General features: G+C 43.0%; 1 protein-coding gene across 15 annotated transcripts in view; it reads right to left on the bottom strand.

The window, feature by feature from the left end:
- CACNA1A (calcium voltage-gated channel subunit alpha1 A) overlaps positions 1–22,058 on the bottom strand; it is a 243,911-nt gene that overhangs the window by 84,830 nt on the left and 137,023 nt on the right. For all 15 annotated transcript variants that reach the window (XR_014473620.1, XR_014473621.1, XM_083185296.1 and 12 more), the window contains 6 exons: positions 18,099–18,890; positions 16,182–16,600; positions 14,581–14,722; positions 13,476–13,605; positions 12,714–12,773; positions 4,930–5,036 (listed from right to left, as the gene is read on the bottom strand). Coding sequence is in view for 13 of the 15 variants with exons in the window: in XM_083185296.1 (XP_083041422.1) it covers positions 4,930–5,036; positions 12,714–12,773; positions 13,476–13,605; positions 14,581–14,722; positions 16,182–16,600; positions 18,099–18,890 (1,650 nt within the window). In the remaining 2 variants the exon portion in view is untranslated. The remainder of the gene's footprint in view (positions 1–4,929; positions 5,037–12,713; positions 12,774–13,475; positions 13,606–14,580; positions 14,723–16,181; positions 16,601–18,098; positions 18,891–22,058) is intronic.

Here is a 22,058-nt window from a genome sequence, read left to right on the forward strand (position 1 = left end):
CTGCAGGGGGGCAGATGTAACATGTGCAGAGAGAATTAGATTTGGGTGAGTTTTTTTGTTTCTGTGCAGGGAAAATACTGACTGCATGATTTTACACTGCAATATAGATCTCACTTTGAAGAAAAACCCCACCCAAATCTAATTCTCTCTGCACAAGTAACATCTGCCCCACCTGCAGTGCACATGGTTTTGTCCATCTAAGAAGGATTTTGTCAGAAAGAATGGACTAGAATAACCCCCATAGTCATAGGTGGGCGCACATTGAGTGTTAGGGGTGCACAGGCACCCCCTAATGCTGTGCCCACCCTTATGAACACCTCTGCCGCTAGCAATACCAGCAAAAGACTTTTGCTTTTTATAACTGTATTCCATTAAAAGAAGCACCTATCAATCAATAATGTGTGTTTGCATTATTAATTGTACCAGACCATTGTCATATCACTACATACCTGCCTCATCCATATATGTTTGTGACTGTATTTGCATGTACTGTTACACAGAGTAATTAGAAGATTAAAACTGAAATAGGCAGATTATGGTGTGGCTGAGATATATTGTAGATATATTGTAGCGAGTGCCAATCGATGATGGTAGACCTGCCTAATTGGCGGTGTTAGACACGCCCAATAGGTGGAGCTATGCACACCTCTTTGATGGTGCACCCCCTAATAAAATGTGCTGCGCACGCCTATGCCCATAGTGAGTAACATTGCAATATTTGTGTCCTGGCCTGACTATGGGGTTTATTCTAGTTCATTCTTTCTGACAAAATCCTTCTTAGATGGACAAAGCCATGTGCACTGCAGGTGGGGCAGATCTAACATGTGCAGAGCGAATTAGATTTGGGTGAGTTTTTTTGTTTCTGTGCAGGGAAAATACTGACTGCATGATTTTACACTGCAATATAGATCTCACTGAAGAAAAACCCCACCCAAATCTAATTCTCTCTGCACAAGTTACATCTGCCCCACCCGCAGTGCACATGGTTTTGTCCATCTAAGAAGGATTTTGTCAGAAAGAATGAACTAGAATAACCCCCTTATGTCTGTAGTGGCGGCAGAGTCTGGTCTGGATTGCTGCTGCCATCAGGGCGTGGGGGCCGTCCGGGGATCCACGCTGCCACCACCTCTGTGTACAACGGTGTCCGGTCTGTGCGGTGGTCATTCATCTGCGGGGTGCAGTGGGGCTTGGCTGCTGCCACACTGCTGCTGGTCAGGTGGGGGCGACAGTGGGGACGGCTCTGTGGTGTCCCCAGCTTCCTGGTAGTGGGTCTCCAGCATGTACTGAGGCTAAGGCAGGTCAGGGGAATCTACATTGTCCCCAGAAAGCCGCCATCTTTCCGGAGTCCACCAATAGGACATCAGTCTCTGGATCAATAGCCAATCAAGAGTATCCAGGATGGATAAAAGTCTCAAATCTGCAGCAAACAGGCGCCAGTGCTTCGCTTGTTATTCCCAAGGGAAGTTCAGCATTCTTTGCTCCTAAACCCTTTGCTTGTCAAATGAATCATGCTGCCAACACATGTGCACCTACAGCTACCAGCACCTGTGCATCTCCAACGGCCAGCACCTGTGTTCTTCCAGCTTCCAACACCTGTGCACCTACAGCTACCGACGCCTGTGTACCTCCGACTAACTGCACCTCCAGCTACCAGCACCTTTGCATCTCCGGCTGCCAGCACCTTTGCATCTCAAGCTGCAAGCACCTGTGCATCTCTGGCTACCAGCACCTGTGCACCTCCAGCTACCATCACCTGTGCATCTCCAGCTGCCAGCGCCTGTGCACCTCCAGCTAACAACGCCTGTGCACCTCCAGCTACCAACGCCTGTGCACCTCCAGCTGCCAGCACCTGAGCACCTCCAGCTACCAGCACCTGTGCACCTCCAGCTACCAGCACCTGTGCACCTCCAGCTACCAGCACCTGTGCACCTCCAGCTACCAGCACCTGTGCACCTCCAGCTACCAGCACCTGTGCACCTCCAGCTACCAGCACCTGTGCATCTCCAGCTACCAACACCTGTGCATCTCCAGCTACCAGCACCTGTGCACCTCCAGCTACCAGCACCTGTGCACCTCCAGCTGCCAGCACCTGTGCACTTCCAGCTGCCAGCACCTGTGCACCTCAAGCTTCCAACACCTGTGCACCTCCGGCTGTCAGCACCACTGCACCTCTAGCTGACAGCACCTATGCTTCATCTCTTAATCTATCAACCACGACTACCTGCTCCTGGTGAATCCTTCTGGCACCCAGTCTTTATCTTCTTTTGAGATCCGGTCCAGTACTCCTGGTGAATCCTTCCGGCATCCAGTCTTTACCTTCTTTCAAGATCCAGTCCAGTACTCCTGGTGAATCCTTCCGGCATCCAGTCTTTACCTTCTTTCAAGATCCAGTCCAGTACACCTGGTGAATCCTTCCGGCATCCAGTCTTTATCTTCTTTCAAGATCCGGTCCAGTGCTCCTGGTGAATCCTTTCGGCACCCAGTCTTTATCTTCTTTTTAGATCCGGTCCAGTACTCCTGGTGAATCCTTCCAGCATCCAGTCTTTATCCTCTTTAAAGATCCAGCCCAGTACTCCTGGTGAATCCTTTCGGCACCCAGTCTTTATCTTCTTTTTAGATCCAGTCCAGTACACCTGGTGAATCCTTCCGGCATCCAGTCTTTATCTTCTTTCAAGATCCGGTCCAGTACTCCTGGTGAATCCTTCCAGCATCCAGTCTTTATCTTCTTTAAAGATCCAGTCCAGTACTCCTGGTGAATCCTTTCGGCACCCAGTCTTTATCTTCTTTTGAGATCCGGTCCAGTACTCCTGGTGAATCCTTCCAGCATCCATTCTTTATCTTCTTTCAAGGTCCGGTCCAGTACCCCTGGTAAATCTTTCCAGTATACAGTTATCATCTTCTTTCAAACTCACTGCAGTCTTGCATATGAGAAGAACCGATATTCGCCCAGCTACTTTCTGATCTCCAGCTGATCCAGAGCCTCTGAATCCTGACCAGCGTCCGGGTTCACAAAACACTCAGGTTCTGACAATTTGTGGACGACACAAAATTGAGTAAGGAAACCAACTCAGGAGATGATGTGGATACACTACAAAGTGACTAAATTAAACTGGAAAGGTGGTTGGAAAGGTGGAAAATGCAGTTTATTGTCGAAATATGTAAAGTAATTCATTATGGGAACAAAAATGAACAAGCTAACTATAGTCTAAATTAGGGGTGGCCAAACCGGTCCTCAAGATCTACCAACGGTGCATGTTTTCCAGGTAACCTGTGGCTCTATAGTAGGAGTGAATGCAGCATGTTTTAAAATGTGACAGTTGGTAATGACTACAGCTGTGCACCAGCTAGGTAACCTGGAAAACGTTGGTAGATCTCGAGGACCGGTTTGGCCACCCCTGGTCTAAATGGAGATATTATAGGGAATTCTGCTGTAAAGAGGACTTGGGGGTCATCAGATAAAAAATTGGGTAATAGTGCACACTGCTCAGGTGCAGCAGCAAAAGCAAACCGGATACTGGCATGCATTAAAAGGGGAAAAGATTCAAGGGATGCTAATGTGATAGTAATACCCCTTTCAGACATACGTCAAAATCCCGGGATTTTTCACATGCACGTGCACAATCCCGGGACTAGGGTATGTCTGAAAGGCTCTACCCGGGATTTTAGTCCTCTAAAATCCCGGGTCCTGCGCACCTGCAATGGACCCGGGATTTTTAAATCCCCGGGTTTGAACCGGGTCTAAAATCGTGCAGTGTGTCTGAAAGGGGTATAACTCTTTACAAGGCATTGGTGAGACCACACTTGGTACTGTAAATTGCATTCAGTTCTGGGCATCGCACCTTAAAAAAAGACATAAATGAATTGGAACAGGTACAGAGAAGGGCGACTAAGCTAGTAAAAGGTCTCGAATCACTAGAATACAAAGATAGGTTAACCAGGCTTAATGTTTTCTCTGGAGAATCGGAGGTTGAGAGGTGATATGATTCGTATGTTCAAATACAGGATTGGGAATCATATGGAACTGGGAGATGATTGGTCACTAACAGGCCTATACTTAGGACACGCGGGCATGTACTGAGGCTCAAGGAAAATAAATTCCATACTGAATTAAGAAGAGGATTCTTCACCATTAGAGCAGTAACATTCTGGAACTCATTGCCGGTGCGGGTGGTTACAGCAACTACTGTTACTGAATTTAAATCAAATCTGGATACATTTTTGGCCACTAAGTGACTAAGGGAATCCTATAAATATGACTTAAGGTGCCCATACACGGTGCAATGAACTCCGTGCTTTTAGTACTGGATTGCATTGTATCTAGTACAAAAAGCTTACAATGTGCTACAGTACAATGCTTTTTGTACTAGATACGATGCAGTCTAGTACTAAAAGTACGGGCAGCACCTATGTGATGTGCAAGGGAGCGCACATCTCACTGCACTGCCCTGTTGTACCGTGTGTGGGCACCTTAACTCAGTAGTTACAAGTCAAATAGGTTGAACTTGATGGACTAACGTCTTTTTTCAAACTTGTTCCTATGTACAAACAACACCTGGGACTGGCATACATCCGAATCGCTAGCCTTTAAAAAATCTGACTCTTTCCTACGAAGTTATCAAGATATATGCATAACTCCTCTCCACAGTTAACAAGTATTTCCCAGACCTATGAAATGGTCAGACAACTCCATACATGGTGCTGGATTTTAGAACCGAGCAGGGGGTTTCCTCCGGCAGATAGCGTAACACCCCCCTGCAAGTTCTTACTTAGATCATTGTTTCCTGGAGGTGGATAAAACCCACTATAGGGTCTCCCCCTTTAACCTAGATGTATGGTAAAAACATTTTTCATGTTAGTTACCAGGGTATAAGCATCTGTAAAAGGACCGGTATGTGATATACATGTGAAGGGGGAGGGGGCGCTACTTACGAGAAAGCAAAGGCCACAAGAGCGCCACAAACTACGATGAAATCGAGAATGTTCCACAGGTCTCGGAAGTAGGCTCCCTGGTGGAGGAGAAGGCCCAGGTCTACCATCTAGGAAAGGAAGAGAGAGCCTGAGATTGTTGGGAAATAACATAGCAGAATTTCCTCACTCACAGTAACAGTGTCACATCAGTAGATGAAGAGCGGGGAAATGCAGTGGGCCTGAAGTAGCAGTATAGAAAGCACGTGATTCCTGCAGGCAGCAGACCCATCATTTACTTGTATTAGGCACACTTGTTGAATGCTCCAGATCTATTTTAGGTCAGCCAGATGGCTGGTAGTGATGTGATAAAAGCAATTGCCTATAGCCACATTTTCATTAGACATTGTTAGTAAAGTGCTCCCAAGGCATCTGATCCAGCTAATAGAGGTCTGCTTGTGTGATGACTTATCCCTTCAACAGAGGCACCTGAAAAGTTTCCCAGTGTACCCATGACCACTCCAAGGGCTGTCTAGGGGGCATTTCATCCCACAGACTTTACTGATGATACTATATGTCATTCGCCTTTAACCCCTTAGCTTCCCCCAAACCATTAGTTTAGTTGTGGGAACAGTGCGCTTCTCAAAGAGAAAGCGTGTCAGGGTATTCCTGGTACTGGCCTTCTCTATCTAAGGCGAGTCCAGGCTGGACAGAAACTTTCCGCGGACAGAGAAAATCTCACTCAGTCACCCGCTCTGTGGAGCTATCATGTAAACACATACACTCACACATGCACACGCATACACATAAGGATAACAAGGGATAACTTTGTCAGAAAGCCAATTAACAATGTGTGTGGATGGAAAGTGGAAAACTTGGGCAAACCATACACTATCCATCCACTAATACCTGCGTTACTGTAACCTCAAACTACAGTATTCTCCATATTATTCTACGCAATGCCCTAACCATCATCTATTCTCTCTATGATCCTACCCATCCTCTGTTCTCTCTATGATCCTAACCATCATCTGATCTCTCTATGATCCTAACCATCATCTATTCTCTATATGATCCTAACCATCATCTATTCTCTATATGATCCTAACCATCATTTATTCTCTATATGATCCTAACCATCACCTATTCTCTATATGATCCTAACCATCATCTATTCTCTATATCAGGGGTGGCCAAAAGGTCGATCGCGATCTACCCGTCGATCGCGGAGGTCCCGCGGGTAGATCGCGATCAAGTTCCATTGCCTGCACACGCATAGTTGCTGAAGCCTCCGACAGATCAGTGGCTTCAGCGTTCCCAAGGAGGCCGTGCGCGGGTGACGTCACCCGCGCGCTGCAAGTGAGAGCCGACTGGAAGGCTCAGCGTCGCGTGGGACAGGGGCCAGGCTGGGAGCGCTCAGTGGTGCAGACACTGGAGGCTCAGCAGTGGCAGGACGGGACTCGGAGAGCAGCAGGCACTGGAGGGACTGGAGGCTCAGCAGCAGTGGGACGGGACTCGGAGCACAGCGCACAGTGGCAGCAGGAAAGCTGCACCCAAACGGCAGGCAGCACAGTAAGTTCTACTTAAGTGCCCTGCATGTGAGGGCATAATTGTCCACAGGTTTTTGTTTTTAGTGTTATGTAATGCGGTGGGAGGGGCTCTGCTTACAAATATAAGTTCATCCCAGTTGCTGCTTGTGATGGAGTTGTGTGCCCCCCTTAAAAAACATTTAAAGAAATTATATATATATATATATTTTTTTTTTTTCTTTAAATGTCTTTTAAAGGGGGCACACAACTCCATCACAAGCAGCAACTGGGATGAACTTTTGTAAACAGAGCCCCTCCCCCTCCCACCGCATAAAATAAGTTTGCGTCATTCCATGTGCCATAATGTGAATTTTAAAACATTCCGTGTGGCACAATGAAAAGTTTACGGATCATTCCCGGTGTCAGAATGTGATTTTCGGGCTCATTCGCTGTGTCAGAATGGGAATTTTGGCTCATTCCCTGTGTCAGAATGTGTATTTCGGGCACATTCCCTGTGTCAGAATATGAATTTCAGGCTCATTCCCTGTGTCAGAATGTGAATTTCGGGGACACATTCCCTGTGTCAGTATGTGAATTTGGGGCACATTCCCTGTGTTAGTATGTGAATTTCGGGGACACATTCCCTGTGTCAGAATGTGAATTTTGGCTCATTCCCTATGTCAGAATGTGAATTTTGGCTCATTCCCTGTGTCAGAATGTGAATTTTGGCTCATTCCCTGTGTCAGAATATGAATTTCAGGCTCATTCCCTGTGTTAGTATGTGAATTTCGGGCACATTCCCTGTGTCAGAATATGAATTTCAGGCTCATTCCCTGTGTCAGTATGTGAATTTTGGCTCATTCCCTGTGTCAGAATGTGAATTTCGGGCACATTCCCTGTGTTAGTATGTGAATTTCGGGGACACATTCCCTGTGTCAGTATGTGAATTTGATGCACATTCCCTGTGTCAGTATGTGAATTTCGGGCACATTCCCTGTGTCAGTATGTGAATTTCGGGCACATTCCCTGTGTCAGTATGTAAATTTCGGGCACATTCCCTGTGTCAGTATGTAAATTTCGGGCACATTCCCTGTGTCAGTATGTGAATTTCGGGCACATTCCCTGTGTCAGTATGTAAATTTCGGGCACATTCCCTGTGTCAGAATGCGAATTTTAGCTCATCATGTGTGGCATACTGTAATGTTAAGTTTGTCTCATTACATGGTGCATAATGTGTAAAGGACAGGGTATATATTACACTGGGGTAGATGCCGGTAGATCCCGGGTAAGTAAGTGTACAAAAAGTAGATCTCGGGTTGTAAAAGTCCGGCCACCCCTGCTCTATATGATCCTAACCATCATCTATTCTCTATATGATCCTAAACTTCTCTATATGATCCTACCCATCATCGGTTCTCTCTATGATCCTAACCATCATCTATTCTCTATATGATCCTAACCATCATTTATTCTCTATATGATCCTAACCATCACCTATTATCTATATGATCCTAACCATCATCTATTCTCTATATGATCCCAACCTTCTCTATATGATCCTAACCATCATCTATTCTCTCTATGATCCTACCCATCATCTATTTTCTATATGATCCTAACCATCTATATTCGCTATATGATCCAAACCATCATCTATTCTCTATACGATCCTAACCGTCTATATTCTCTATATGAAAACAACCTACTCTATTCTCTATATGATCCTAACCATCATATATTATCTCGATGCTCCTAACCATAATCTATTCTCTTTATGATCCTACCATCATCTATTCTCTCTATGATCCTAACCATCTATTCTCTATATGATCCTAACTTTCTCTATATGATCCTAACCATCTATTCTCTCTATGATCCTAACCATCATCTATTCTCTCTATGATCCTAACCATCATCTATTCTCTATATGATCCTAACCATCATCTATTCTCTATATGATCCTAACCATCATCTATTCTCTATATGATCCTAACCTTCTCTATTCTCTATATGATCCTAACCATCTATTCTCTATATGATCCTAACCTTCTATATTCTCTATATGATCCTAACCATCATCTATTCTCTATATGATCCTAACCATCATCTATTCTCTCTATGATCCTAACAATCATCTATTCTCTCTATGATCCTAACCATCATCTATTCTCTATGATCCTAACCATCATCTATTCTCTATGATCCTAACCATCATTTATCTCTATATGATCCTAACCATCACCTATTCACTATATGATCCTGACCATCATCTATTATCTATATGATCCTAACCTTCTCTATTCTCTATATGATCTTAACCATCATCTATTCTCTCTCTGATCCTAACCATCATCTATTCTCTCTACGATCCTAACCATCATCTATTCTCTATATGAACCTAACCATAATCTATTCTGTCTATGATCCTAACCATCATCTATTCTCTCTCTGATCCTAACCATCATCTATTCTCTCTCTGATCCTAACCATCATCTATTCTCTCTCTGATCCTAACCATCATCTATTCTCTCTATGGTCCTAACCATCATCTATTCTCTCTATGGTACTAATATGGTACTAACCATCATCTATTCTCTCTATGATCCTAACCATCATCTATTCTCTCTATGATCCTAACCATCATCTAGTCTCTCTCTGATCCTAACCATCATCTATTCTCTCTATGATCCTAACCATCATCTATTCTCTCAATGATCCTAACCATCATCTATTCTCGCTATGATCCTAACCATCATATATTGTCTCTATGATCCTAACCATCATCTATTCTCTATATGATCCTAACCATCATCTATTCTCTATATGAACCTAACCATCATCTATTCTCTATATGAACCTAACCATCATATATTCTCTATGATCCTAACCATAATCTATTATCTCTATGATCCTAACCATCATCTATTCTCTATGATCCTAACCATAATCTATTCTCTCTATGATCCTAACCATCATCTATTCTCTCTCTGATCCTAACCATCATCTATTCTCTCTCTGATCCTAACCATCATCTATTCTCTGTATGATCCTAACCATCATCTATTCTATGATCCTAACCATCATCTATTCTCTATATGATCCTAACCATAATCTATTCTCTTTAAGATCCTACCCATCATCTATTCTCTCTATGATCCTACCCATCATATATTCACTATATGAAAACAACCTTCTCTATTCTCTATATATGATCCTAACCTTCTCTATATGATCCTGCCATCTATTCTCTATATGATCCTACCCATCATCTATTCTCTCTATGATCCTAACCATCATCGATTCTCTATATGATCCTAACCATCATCTATTCTCTATATGATCCTAACCATCATCAATTCTCTCTATGATCCTAACCATCATCTATTCTCTCTATGATCCTAACCATCATATATTGTCTCTATGATCCTAACTGTAATCTATTCTATGATCCTAACCATCATCTATTATCTATATGATCCTAACCATCATCTATTCTCTATATGATCCTAACCATCATCTATTCTCTCTATGATCCTAACCATCATCTATTCTCTATATGATCCTAACCATCATCTATTCTCTATATAATCCTAACCATAATCTATTCTATGATCCTAACCATCATCTATTCTCTTTATGATCCTACCCATCATCTATTCTCTCTATGATCCTACCCATCATATATTCACTATATGAAAACAACCTTCTCTACTCTCTATATATGATCCTAACCTTCTCTATATGATCCTGCCATCTATTCTCTCTATGATCCTAACCATCATCTATTCTCTCTATGATCCTAACCATAATCTATTCTCTCTATGATCCTAACCATCATCTATTCTCTCTATGATCCTAACCATCATCTATTCTCTATATGATCCTAACCATCATCTATTCTCTCTATGATCCTAACCATCATCTATTCTCTCTATGATCCTAACCATCATATATTCTCTATATGATCCTAACCATCTATATTCTCTATATGATCCTAACCATCATCTATTCTCTATATGATCCTAACCAACATCTATTCTCTATATGATCCTAACCATCATCTATTCTCTCTATGATCCTAACCATCATCTATTCTCTATATGATCCTAACCATCATCTATTCTCTATATGATCCTAACCATCATCTATTCTCTATATGATCCTAACCATCATCTATTCTCTCTATGATCCTAACCATCATCTATTCTCTATATGATCCTAACCATCATATATTCTCTATATGATCCTAACCATCTATATTCTCTATATGATCCTAACCATCATCTATTCTCTATATGATCCTAACCAACATCTATTCTCTATATGATCCTAACCTTCTCTATTCTCTCTATGATCCTAACCATCTATATTCTCTATATGATCCTTACCATCATCTATTCTCTATATGATCCTAACCATCATCTATTCTCTATATAAACCTAACCATCATCTATTCTCTATGATCCTAACCATAATCTATTCTATGATCTTAACCATCATCTATTCTCTATATGATCCTAACCATCATCTATTCTCTATATGATCCTAACCATCATCTATTCTCTCTATGATCCTAACCATCATCTATTCTCTCTATAATCCTAACCATCATCTATTCTCTATATAATCCTGTCATTATTCTCTATATGATCCTAACCATCTCTTTTTTCTTTACCCTAAATACGGTCTACAGTATTCTATATAACCTTGTTTATTTTATATATATATATATATATATATATATATATATATATATATATATATACACATTGTAGGGGCTCTGCACACACTAAATTAACTGATAATAAATAGTGGAGATTTGGTTCATGAATTGATCAATGCATTTAAGCCTGCAGCCCCCGTCAAGGGACCCCACTGTTCTGCAGGTCCTACCACTATCGCTGAAAATGGCTACAATAAACATAGCTATCACTACTACTAGATGATTACTGACAGGTGTGTTGGTAGCTGCTCACCTATGAAGGCAAAGTGTGCTGTGAGCTTCAGACCAGATAGCATGCCTGGAATCAAACATTGATGTGATAGCTATGTGTATTGTAGCCATTTTCAGCGACAGTGTTAGGACCTGCAAAACAGTGGGGTCCCGTGAAGGGGGCTGCAGGCTTAAATGCATTGATCAATTCATGAACCAAATCTCCACTATTTATTATCAGTTAATTTAGTGTGTGCAGAGCCCCTACAATGTCTGTTTAAACAATGTGGTCACAAGCCATAGGGCACCCCAAAACTAGGAAAGGTGAGTGCCGATGTTAAGTGTATGTATGTATGTATATATATATATATATATATATATATATATACTTGTTTGGTGTGGCCGAGCACGGCTGCCCTGTTGCTGTTACTGGTCGGGTGCCTCGTCAGGGAGTATGTAGACTTTGGCGGGTGTGGACGTAGCACTCCAGACACTTGAATAATCCAAAAAGGCTTTATTGAAGACAAGCTTGTCTTCAATAAAGCCTTTTTGGATAATTCAAGTGTCTGGAGTGCTACGTCCACACCCGCCAAAGTCTATATATATATATATATAGATGCGTATTCAGCCTGGCACTCCACGAGATGCTGTATGCAGCTGCCGCGGGTGCCTTCCAGTCCAGATAGATAAATAGTGATATAAAACAAATAGAGGCACTCCAGCGGTCTTGGTGAAAAATCCAAAGGTTTACGTTTCGGGGATATAAACACCCCTTCTTCAAGTGTACAATAACCGTTATTGTACACTTGAAGAAGGGGTGTTTATATCCCCGAAACGTCTGTTTCACAGTAAACCTTTGGATTTTTCACCAAGACCGCTGGAGTGCCTCTATTTGTTTTATATCACTATTTATATATATATATATATTGTGTCCATGTGCAACCAAAACAATGTCATCTGCTGACAGCGAGTGAAACTACATGTCTTTCACACATACGGAAGCACAGAGGCAATCACAAGCCTAGGTTTGAAAGCTCTTGCTTCGAGCGGGCTTAGCGAGTAGCACAATATGATCTATTGTCATACAGCAATTACCAATTCCCATCTTCACCCTAACCACTAAATCATGTATTGTCTATATGTTGCCATAAATGTGACCCCTTCTTTTTACATCCTCATTATCAGCTATACATATTAGCATACCACTTCTATTCTGTCTGTATTATCCCTGCCAATATGTATTCACTGACAGACCAGTCACACACTTTAATATTGCTGTTCACTTGTACACATGTAGTGATATGCAGATGTGACTTTTGGGATGCGGCAACCTGCCTTAGTCTTACCTTTATAACCATCTCAAAGGTGAAGACACCAGTGAACACATAGTCAAAGTAACGTAGGACCTGGGGAGAGAGAGAGAACATGAGAACACAAGTGGAGGGATAAACCTGCAAGGGATCTGGAATTCAGCATACGTTTTGGTGAGGGCCCTCTCTATAAATACATATCATATAAAAGGGACACATTATATTTTGGTTTTATTTGTGTTCAGTCCTCATTGGATTGGATACCATTCACCGAGTGCCAGGCTGCTGTGTGTGTGTGTGTGTGTGTGTGTATGTATATATATATATATATATATATATATATTTATATTCATTGTGCAGTGCTATTTATATACCCTACTCTCAGCTTCTTTAGTCCCACCGGGGCCAATGTTCCCATTATTTCACTCAGCATCCACTCTCCTCCCTCCATCCATACGCCTCCCCCCATCCCCCTGCGGGAGCTGTCCAGCACACACACTGTATAGAGAGGAACTGCAAAGTAAGCAAGGCTGCAGGAGGCTATGATTAACAGTTTGTCAGCCCAGCACACCTCACACTGGGTCCTACCGCATCCTCCAGTGCTATTTAACTCTTCCATGCGCTGGCTTCCTAGTTAAAGCAAGCTATATTCACAGTATGTACATATGTGCAGGAGGACCGTGGCAATTGTGACATAAGGGTGCATGAGTGGGCAGTATGCGGAGGAGACGGTGTCCCGTGTGTATGGTGAGTGTGTGGGAGAAAGGAACAGGAGGGAGATATGAATGTGTCACCCACATTGTTACGGGTGGCCTCGGGATACACAGGGTCCTCTGCGGCAAGAGCTATACTGCTCATAGCGATCACCAGCAAGATGCACATTTCAAAGTATCGCATGGTGACGATGTAATGACACAGCCGGCGTAGCCTGCAATACAGAGAGGAAACCGGAAACATCGGAGGATTAGAGAATGTGAGGATCAGACATTAGAGAGTGGAACAAAACCAGGGATGAAAGAGGCCTGATTTATAGTTGCTGCAGATGCGATTTATGACTCAGAGGATGTACGAAAATACGCGAATGCGTCAGCTCCCGGGATTTGTATAGAGACTCCGCCAAGGCCCCCGTAAATACCTGCAACTGCTTCCACTTTCACAACATCGACACAGATCCGGAAAACATTGACTCCTTGAGTAAAGCTGGCCATACATCTACAGATTAATTATCAGATCTGGCTGCTTGCAACAGAATCCTGGAAATGGGTGAGAGCAAATGACAGTTGACCATTTGCTTCTAAAATTCCGGGAAACTGCCAAAACCTGTCACTCAGATATTACCAGGATTTTGTTCCAACCAGGCAGATCAGACAATCGATCTGTAGATGTATGGCCAGCTTAAGTCACTCAGAATAGCCGCGGCGACGGAGACGTGATTCCAGGATCGCAGTCAGCATCGGATAAGCGGCCCGAAAAACGTTCTCCCAAAACACCTGTCATCCACAATTACCTCCCACGAAACCGCCGCTTGGTGTTGAACCTTGCAGTAATTGCGAATCAATCCCTGCATGCGCATTGTTTCAGTCACGCCTGAGCAGACCACCGATAATGGCTCGATTGCAAAAATATCAGCACATCTTACAACTATGAATCAGGCCCAAAGTCAACAGAAGATAGAGAGAACAGAGACTGTTAAAGTTAAACATAAAACATGCCAAAACAGGTATGTGGCATCACACAACAGCAGCAAAGGGTATAAAGGTAAATGACAGAAGGGGCTATTTATGACACAAAAGGATAGAAACATCAGATCCGGGTACCCCCAGCAATTTTGCATGGCAAATGCAGATCAAATCTAGTGAATCCTCAAATATTCAGGCAGCCAGGGAACCGAGAGGAAGCTTACGGGTTAGTGGTGGACAGGATAAACATGGAACTGTATGGGGGCATCGGCTTAGGTCCCTTCGCTCCATCATCATCATCGTCTTCTTCCTCTTTTTTCTCGTCCTCCTTGTGAGGTAGGGGGGAGACCGCGACCGTCTTATTAACTACAGCAAGAGAATAACACACTAATACACGTAATACAGGAAGAATATAACGAAGGGCCCTAAGTAAGAGAGACAGATACAGTAGGAAAAAAAGGCAGAACGATTGTAACAGACAAGTTTACATCAAATAAAGATTCCGCTTTCCTCAGTGAATGCAGCGTTGGGAAGTCATTCATCAGAGGCTCATTAGGTGACGGTTCATGATGATGGTGGTAGAGGCACACAGTATATTTTTGTTCGTTATATTTCAACAAGAGAAAAGAGGTGGTATTGCCCTTAGCAACCAATCACTTTCTGTCTACCATTTCTCTATTGCATCGTAGGAAAAAGATAGACGGAATCTTATTGGTTTTTATGGGCAAAATCACTTTTTTTTCTTTCCATTTTTAGAAGCTTTAGTAAATTGACTCCTTAAAACGCAGAAAACGTGAGGCGATAGTCGAAAGGGTTCATACAGAAAAACGTGGCATATGTACAGAAACCCTTCTACAAATGCCACATCTCCTGTCTCATTTGTACCCCTTGCTCCCGTTTTATTAATCTTCCCGGCCCCACTGTGCTTTACTGAGCCCTAATTGGTGAATGGCGGCACCAGAAAGACAGGAAGAATGTTTGAGTGGCACTTCGCTTCCTGTGCATCTATATTTAGGAGTGCGACCTGATTCGGATAACAGTGGAGTGCGTGATACAATTCATCTTTTACTGACCTTCATTGTGTTATGAAAATAACCACGCCTGTGCTACTTCACGGGCTGCAGTAATCCACTCTTTCCTCTTATGATTGCCCACTTTTATCACAGCAAAAACGAATGCCTACAGAGCTCTCGTAAGGTAAGAGTGCCGTGGTTATAAGAATTTGCAGCTGAGCAAGTATTCAAAACTCTTAAGAGGTTCACTATCGAATGTTTTTTTTCCATTGGTCACCACTCAAAGCAAGTGCCGCTGAGCCCTGGACTTACTCAGTGGCTGTGATGAAAACAGGCATATCCGGCCTGGAACTTACATCACACACTCTCCTCTAAAACGATTGGTGGCTAGCTCCAGCCATTCACCAGTCAGCATGCTTATTCCCTGTCTGGCTGCAAGCTGGATGGCAGGAAAAGAATGCTGAGTGGCCACTCCACTTAACACGTAATTCACAATCACAGCAGCCAGGCAGCATGATCCACCTGCCTTTCAAGAGGCTACAGAGAACTCTGAACTTCAAAAATCGACTGATCTGCAATGAATGCTGTGTTTTTGTACGCAATTGATGGGATCGGCAAAGCCGTTGATGGGCGTCTCGGTACAAACCCTGGCCGCAACAATTTTTAGCATATTTTCGCACAGCATTTACGTACAAATTCACACCTGCAAATACATTTTTATGCATCTCTACATCAGCTCTGCAGTTAGCAAACTGGCATATTAGATCTCTGAAAGCTTTAGAATACTGGACACTTTTCAGGAGAAACATTACCCTGTCCGACAGCATTTTCTACCGGTGGAGGGAAAGGAGGCGGGATGTCCACTGTGGTCTGCTCTGAAGCTTTAGTCCCTTTGGCTGTGTCAGTGGGGTTACTGTGTGTCTGGCCAGAATCTGGTGCAGCGGGAGGAGGGCCGGAGTTAGTGGGGAGAGGAGTCCGTTTAGGGGCGGAATTCACAACCGGCACACTGTTGTTGTTAGCGCAGTTGGTGTGATTGTTCAGTTTTGCAGGGCTGTGGTTGATTCCTCCCACGCTTCCCACAACTGGGGGCTCGGTAGTCACCAGCTTGTTGTTCCGGATGTTGTCCATATTTTCCGGCTGTTGGTTTTGATTCTCCTGGCGAGAACGATCCTGTATGGGTCGTGTGGTGGACAGATTTGGGCCAGAGTTGGGAACTGGAGTGTTTGGATCCCTGCAATAAGAAAAAGTAACAAAATTTAGAGGATTACCCCTGCACTATAATAAAATCACTTAAGAAATCTGTAATCATAATCCTTATTTGCCCTGGATTATCAATATCTGAGGCTTGCATTACGTTTCGATGGATGGACTATTTTGTTTCCTCTGTGTTAATATGATTTGCTGGCTAAGGGGAGGGGCACATAATAAAACACATTTTAAATAAAATAAAACGTTATTTAAATATGTGCATAATGGTTACAATATTGCAATTCTATTGAATATTAAAACTATTTCTTTCTAGATGTCTTAGAAAAATTACTATTATTTTTTTAATATATAATCATTTTGCTCGTTTCTCCTTAATGAAAGGTCTCAGGTTTCGAAACATATATAAGGATTGCCCAAATGAAAAGAAGACTTTTGCTGTATCTGCGTTGTATCTAATCGCAGTGCGTTAATGTGTTTGCCGATAGATGGCGTGGTGTTTTTCGCAGTTGCGCATGTGTAGTGAACGGCTTCACCTCAGTTTCTTAATTCCTGGAAAGTTGTTTTCCGCGGTCAGATACACGATGGATCCCTCCAGATCAGCACAAATAGCTGGTATCCAATTTCTTTACGCAGAAGACAAGCAAGCTTCAGACATTTATCGCAGGATGAAGGCGGTGTGTGGAGAGCAATGTCTCGCACGGATCTCCATATTCCGGTGGTGTCAGCGTTAAGAGGCGGGAAGTGAAAGCATTGAGGACTTGCCACGACCCAAGCAAGTGCACATTGGCCCTTATTCAGATCTGATCGCAGTACAAATTTGTTCTCAAAATGGGCAAACCATGTGCACTGCAGGTGGGGCAGATGTAACTTGTGCAGAGAGAGTTAAATTTGGGTGGTGTGTGTAGAAACTGAAAATCTAAATTGCAGTGTAAAAATAATGCAGCCAGTGTTTACCCTGCATAGAAACACAATAACTCACACAAATCTAATTCTCTCTGCACGTGTTACATCTGCCCCACCTGCAGTGCACATGGTTTTGCCCATTTTGAGAACAAATTTGTACTGCGATCAGATCTGAATAAGGGCCATTGTCACCAGTCCTGCCATGATTTAGGCTGTTAAAGATCTCATTCTTCAGAATCATGCAACAACCTCAACAATGAAATCCGTTCCTTGCTCTGCGTACCGAAGCAGATGGGTTAAGCAAACACCCATTCGTGACAGTTTCTGATTCTGATTGATGCTTTCTGCGTGAAGAAATTGGATACCAGCTCTCTGCGCTGATCTGAAGGAATCCATCATGCATCCGACCTCGCAAAACAACTTTTCACGAATTAAGAAACTGAGGTGAAGCCATTCACTACACTAACATATTAACCCACTGCGATTAGATACAACACCGTTAAAGTGGGTACACCTTATAGAATATTCTGCATTGCTTTTGAACAGACTTGGGTCTGTTTGACATCTGACCTCTCAATTCACCCCCCAGCTAATACTCCACCTGTCCTCTCACTCACTTTCGCCTCCGATGTCTCCTCTCTCGGTCATCTTTCTTCACGTCATTCTCATACGTGGACTGTGCAGCGTGACGGTGCCTTCTTCTCCTCTCTCCATCAGGCCCCTCACTTTCCCCTCCTCCACCAACCTCCCTTGTTCTTCCCCCATCCCTGACATGTCGAGGTCTCCTTTCTCCTCCACTACCTCCTCCTCTTCCACCACTACCCCCCATATATTCTGGTTCTTCCCCTGTTCGGCGGTGGACTCTATGTCTGCGGTGATCTCCATCTCCACGTGGCAGCGGGGATCCACTTCTGCTCTCTTTACTTCCCCCACCCCTGTGTCTCCTTGGTGGTTCCTGTGGAGGGCGTACCCCTCCATCCATGTCCCCAGTCCTGTCTTGAAGTCCAAAATCCTGCCCATCGCGGCTGATGTCCTGCTCTTTACTACGTGGTCGGCGGCCAGATTCCTGCCCTATTTCATACGCCCGGCTAGCACGCTCCTGAAACCGCGCTTGCTTGCGCAGATAGTCTTCTGCCCGCTGGTGAGACAGGCGTTCTATAGGAGTCTTGCTTTCTCCTGGACGACTTTTGTTGGTGTTGTTGTTGCGATTTTCTTGAGGGTCCACCACCAGCGGTCGGTCCAAGTGCGTCTTGACATCTGGTCGCATGAAGGACATCTTCCATCGCTCTTCGGGATCAAGTTCACTGTACAGGGCCTCCCGGCTGTTCATTATATTCTGTCGACGCATCTCATTTGTACGCTGCTCCCAAACAGACATAGCACCCTTATGATTCTTCTGTTGCTCTTTCCTGTAGGAAATGGACGAAAAACATATTCAGATGCACAGAGAGATCGACAAAACCTTGGAGAGAGAGAAAGTACCAAGCAACAGCTCTTGTCGTTATTTTCAAACTGTAACAAAGCAATTAAGAGCTGGTACTTTATCTCTGTCTGTTTCCATGTCTCCAAGACTTGTGTAGGGAACTAACCAGAACGATCATGGTCGTGAGCAGATCGTGAAACGATACAAAATATATACAATGTGATTTTTCCTATTACATTGTATATATTTAGTATTTTAATCACACCTTCACTTCCCTATATAGCACTTATGTGCTCCTTATTAACCCCTACTAATTTTCATTTGTGTGCTGCCCTGGAGTACTCAGCCTGTGTCGGCATGTTGGGGGCCCACACCCCAGACCCAGTATTAGGGACCCCCAGTGACAGAGATGCCTTGACGTATGGCCTGGGGGCTTAGCCCTATATCTGCAGATATACGCAACCAAGATCTCTGTATTATCTGATTATTATGTACATATCTCTCACTCAGTGTGCAATTGGGATACAAAATGTATTTGTTTTTTTCTTAGTAAATAGACACCTTAGATGGAAGAAGGCAGCAGACTATTGCCCATAAGCTCAGGGTGACTTGAGATGTAATCATGACCTACATCTTTTCCCTGAGACCCATATTTTACTCATCCAGAAACTAAGAATCTAGTTCCACCAAGTCGGAAGATGTTCTGGCATGAGAGGTTACCAGGAAGAAAGGGCTGCCATGGCGTGGTGTACAGCACTCATTCAGGGGGACATTTACTAAGATGGAAGTTGCCTCAGATTGTACTTCTTATTTATTTTGCAAATTCTAGGAGATATAGAATCTGATTGGTTTCTATGAAAAACATCCCATCTTCACTAGAACTACCATCATAGTAAATTTACCCCTTAGTATCTAGTTTGGTTTCAGAATTCAACTGGGAGATGGGATTGTAGCTGTGGCAAAAGATACCTTCTTTATCTTCCTTTTCTAATCACTTTAAAATGTTGACAGGTTAGTGGAAGGCCTATGAGAGGATGTTCAGTACCTGTACCTGGACAAACCTATTACTCTACTGCCTCTATTACCTGTATAAAACTACCACTGCATTACCTGTACTAACCTACCACTGCATTACCTGTACTAACCTACCACTGCATTACCTGTACTAACCTACCACTGCATTACCTGTACTAACCTACCACTGCATTACCTGTACTAACCTACCACTGCATTACCTGTACTAACCTACCACTGCGTTACCTGTACTAACCTACCACTGCGTTACCTGTACTAACCTACCACTGCATTACCTGTACTAACCTACCACTGCGTTACCTGTACTAACCTACCACTGCATTACCTGTACTAACCTACCACTGCATTACCTGTACTAACCTACCACTGCATTACCTGTACTAACCTACCACTGCATTACCTGTACTAACCTACCACTGCATTACCTGTACTAACCTACCACTGCATTACCTGTACTAACCTACCACTGCATTACCTATATTAACCTACTACTATATTACCTGTACTAGTCTACTGCTGCATTACCTGTACTAGTCTACTGCTGCATTACCTGTACTAACCTAATACTATATCACCTGTACTAACCTACTGCTGAATTAACTGTACTTACCTACTACTACATTACCTGTACTAAACTAGTACTACATCACCTGTACTAACCTACCACACTACTACCTCTACTAACCTACTACTATATCACCTGTCCAACCTACCACACTACTACCTGTACTAACCTACTACTATATCCCCAGTACTAACCTACCACACTACTACCTGTACTAACCTATTACTATATCACCTGTACTAACCTACTACTATATCACATGTCCAACCTACCACACTACTACCTGTACTAACATACTACTATATCACCTGTCCAACATACCACATTACTACCTGCACTACCCTACAACTATATAACCTGTACTAACCTAATACTATATCACCTGTCCAACCTCCCACACTACTTCCTTTACTAACATACTACTATATTACCTGTACTAACCTACCACACTACTACCTGTACTAACCTTATACTATATCACATGTCCAACCTAAAACACTACTACCTGTACTAACCTACTACTATATCAACTGTCCAACCTACCACACTACTACCTCTTCTAACCTACTACTATACCACCTGTCCAACCTACCACACTACTACCTGTACTAACCTACCACACTACTACCTGTACTAACCTACTACTATCTGTACTAGCCTACTACTATATCACCAGTACTATCCTGCCACACTACTACCTATACTAAACTACTATATTACCTGTACTAACCTACTGCTGCATTACCTTTACTAACCTATCACTATATCACCTGTCTAACCTACCACACTACTACTTGTACTAACCTACGACCATATCACCTGTACTAGCCTACAACAACACTACCTGTACTAACCTACTACTATATGACCTGTACTAACCTACCACACTACTACCTGTACTAACCTACTACTATATCACCTGTCCAATCTACCACACTACTACCTGTACTAACCTAATACTATATCACCTGTCCAACCTATCACAATACTACCTGTACTAACCTACCACACTACTACCTGTACTAACCTACTACTATCTGTACTAACATACTACTATATCACCTGTCCAACCTACCACACTACTACCTCTAGTAACATACTACTATATTACCTGTACTAACCTACCACACTGTACTAATATATAACCTGTACTAACCTACCACACTACTAACTGTACTAACCTACTACTATATCACCTGTACTAACCTACTGCTGCATTAACTGTACAAACTTGCTATTGCATTACCTGTAACCTGTACTAACCTATTACTATATCACCTGTGCTAACCTACAGTACTGCTGCATTACCTGTGCTAACCTACTACTATATTACCTGTACTAACCTACTACTGTATCACCTGTACTAACCTACTGTACTGCTGCATTAACTGTACTAACCTACTACTACATTACCTGTACTAACCTACTACTATATCACCTGTACCAACCTACTTCTGCATTACCTGTACTAACCTACTACTATATTACCTGTACTAACCTACTACTATAACACCTGTACTAATCTACTGCTGCATTACCTGTACTAACCTAATA

The sequence above is a fragment of the Crinia signifera genome, chromosome 4 (genome assembly GCF_055691185.1).
Source record: "Crinia signifera chromosome 4, ASM5569118v1, whole genome shotgun sequence".
NCBI classification, from domain to species: Eukaryota; Metazoa; Chordata; class Amphibia; order Anura; family Myobatrachidae; genus Crinia; species Crinia signifera.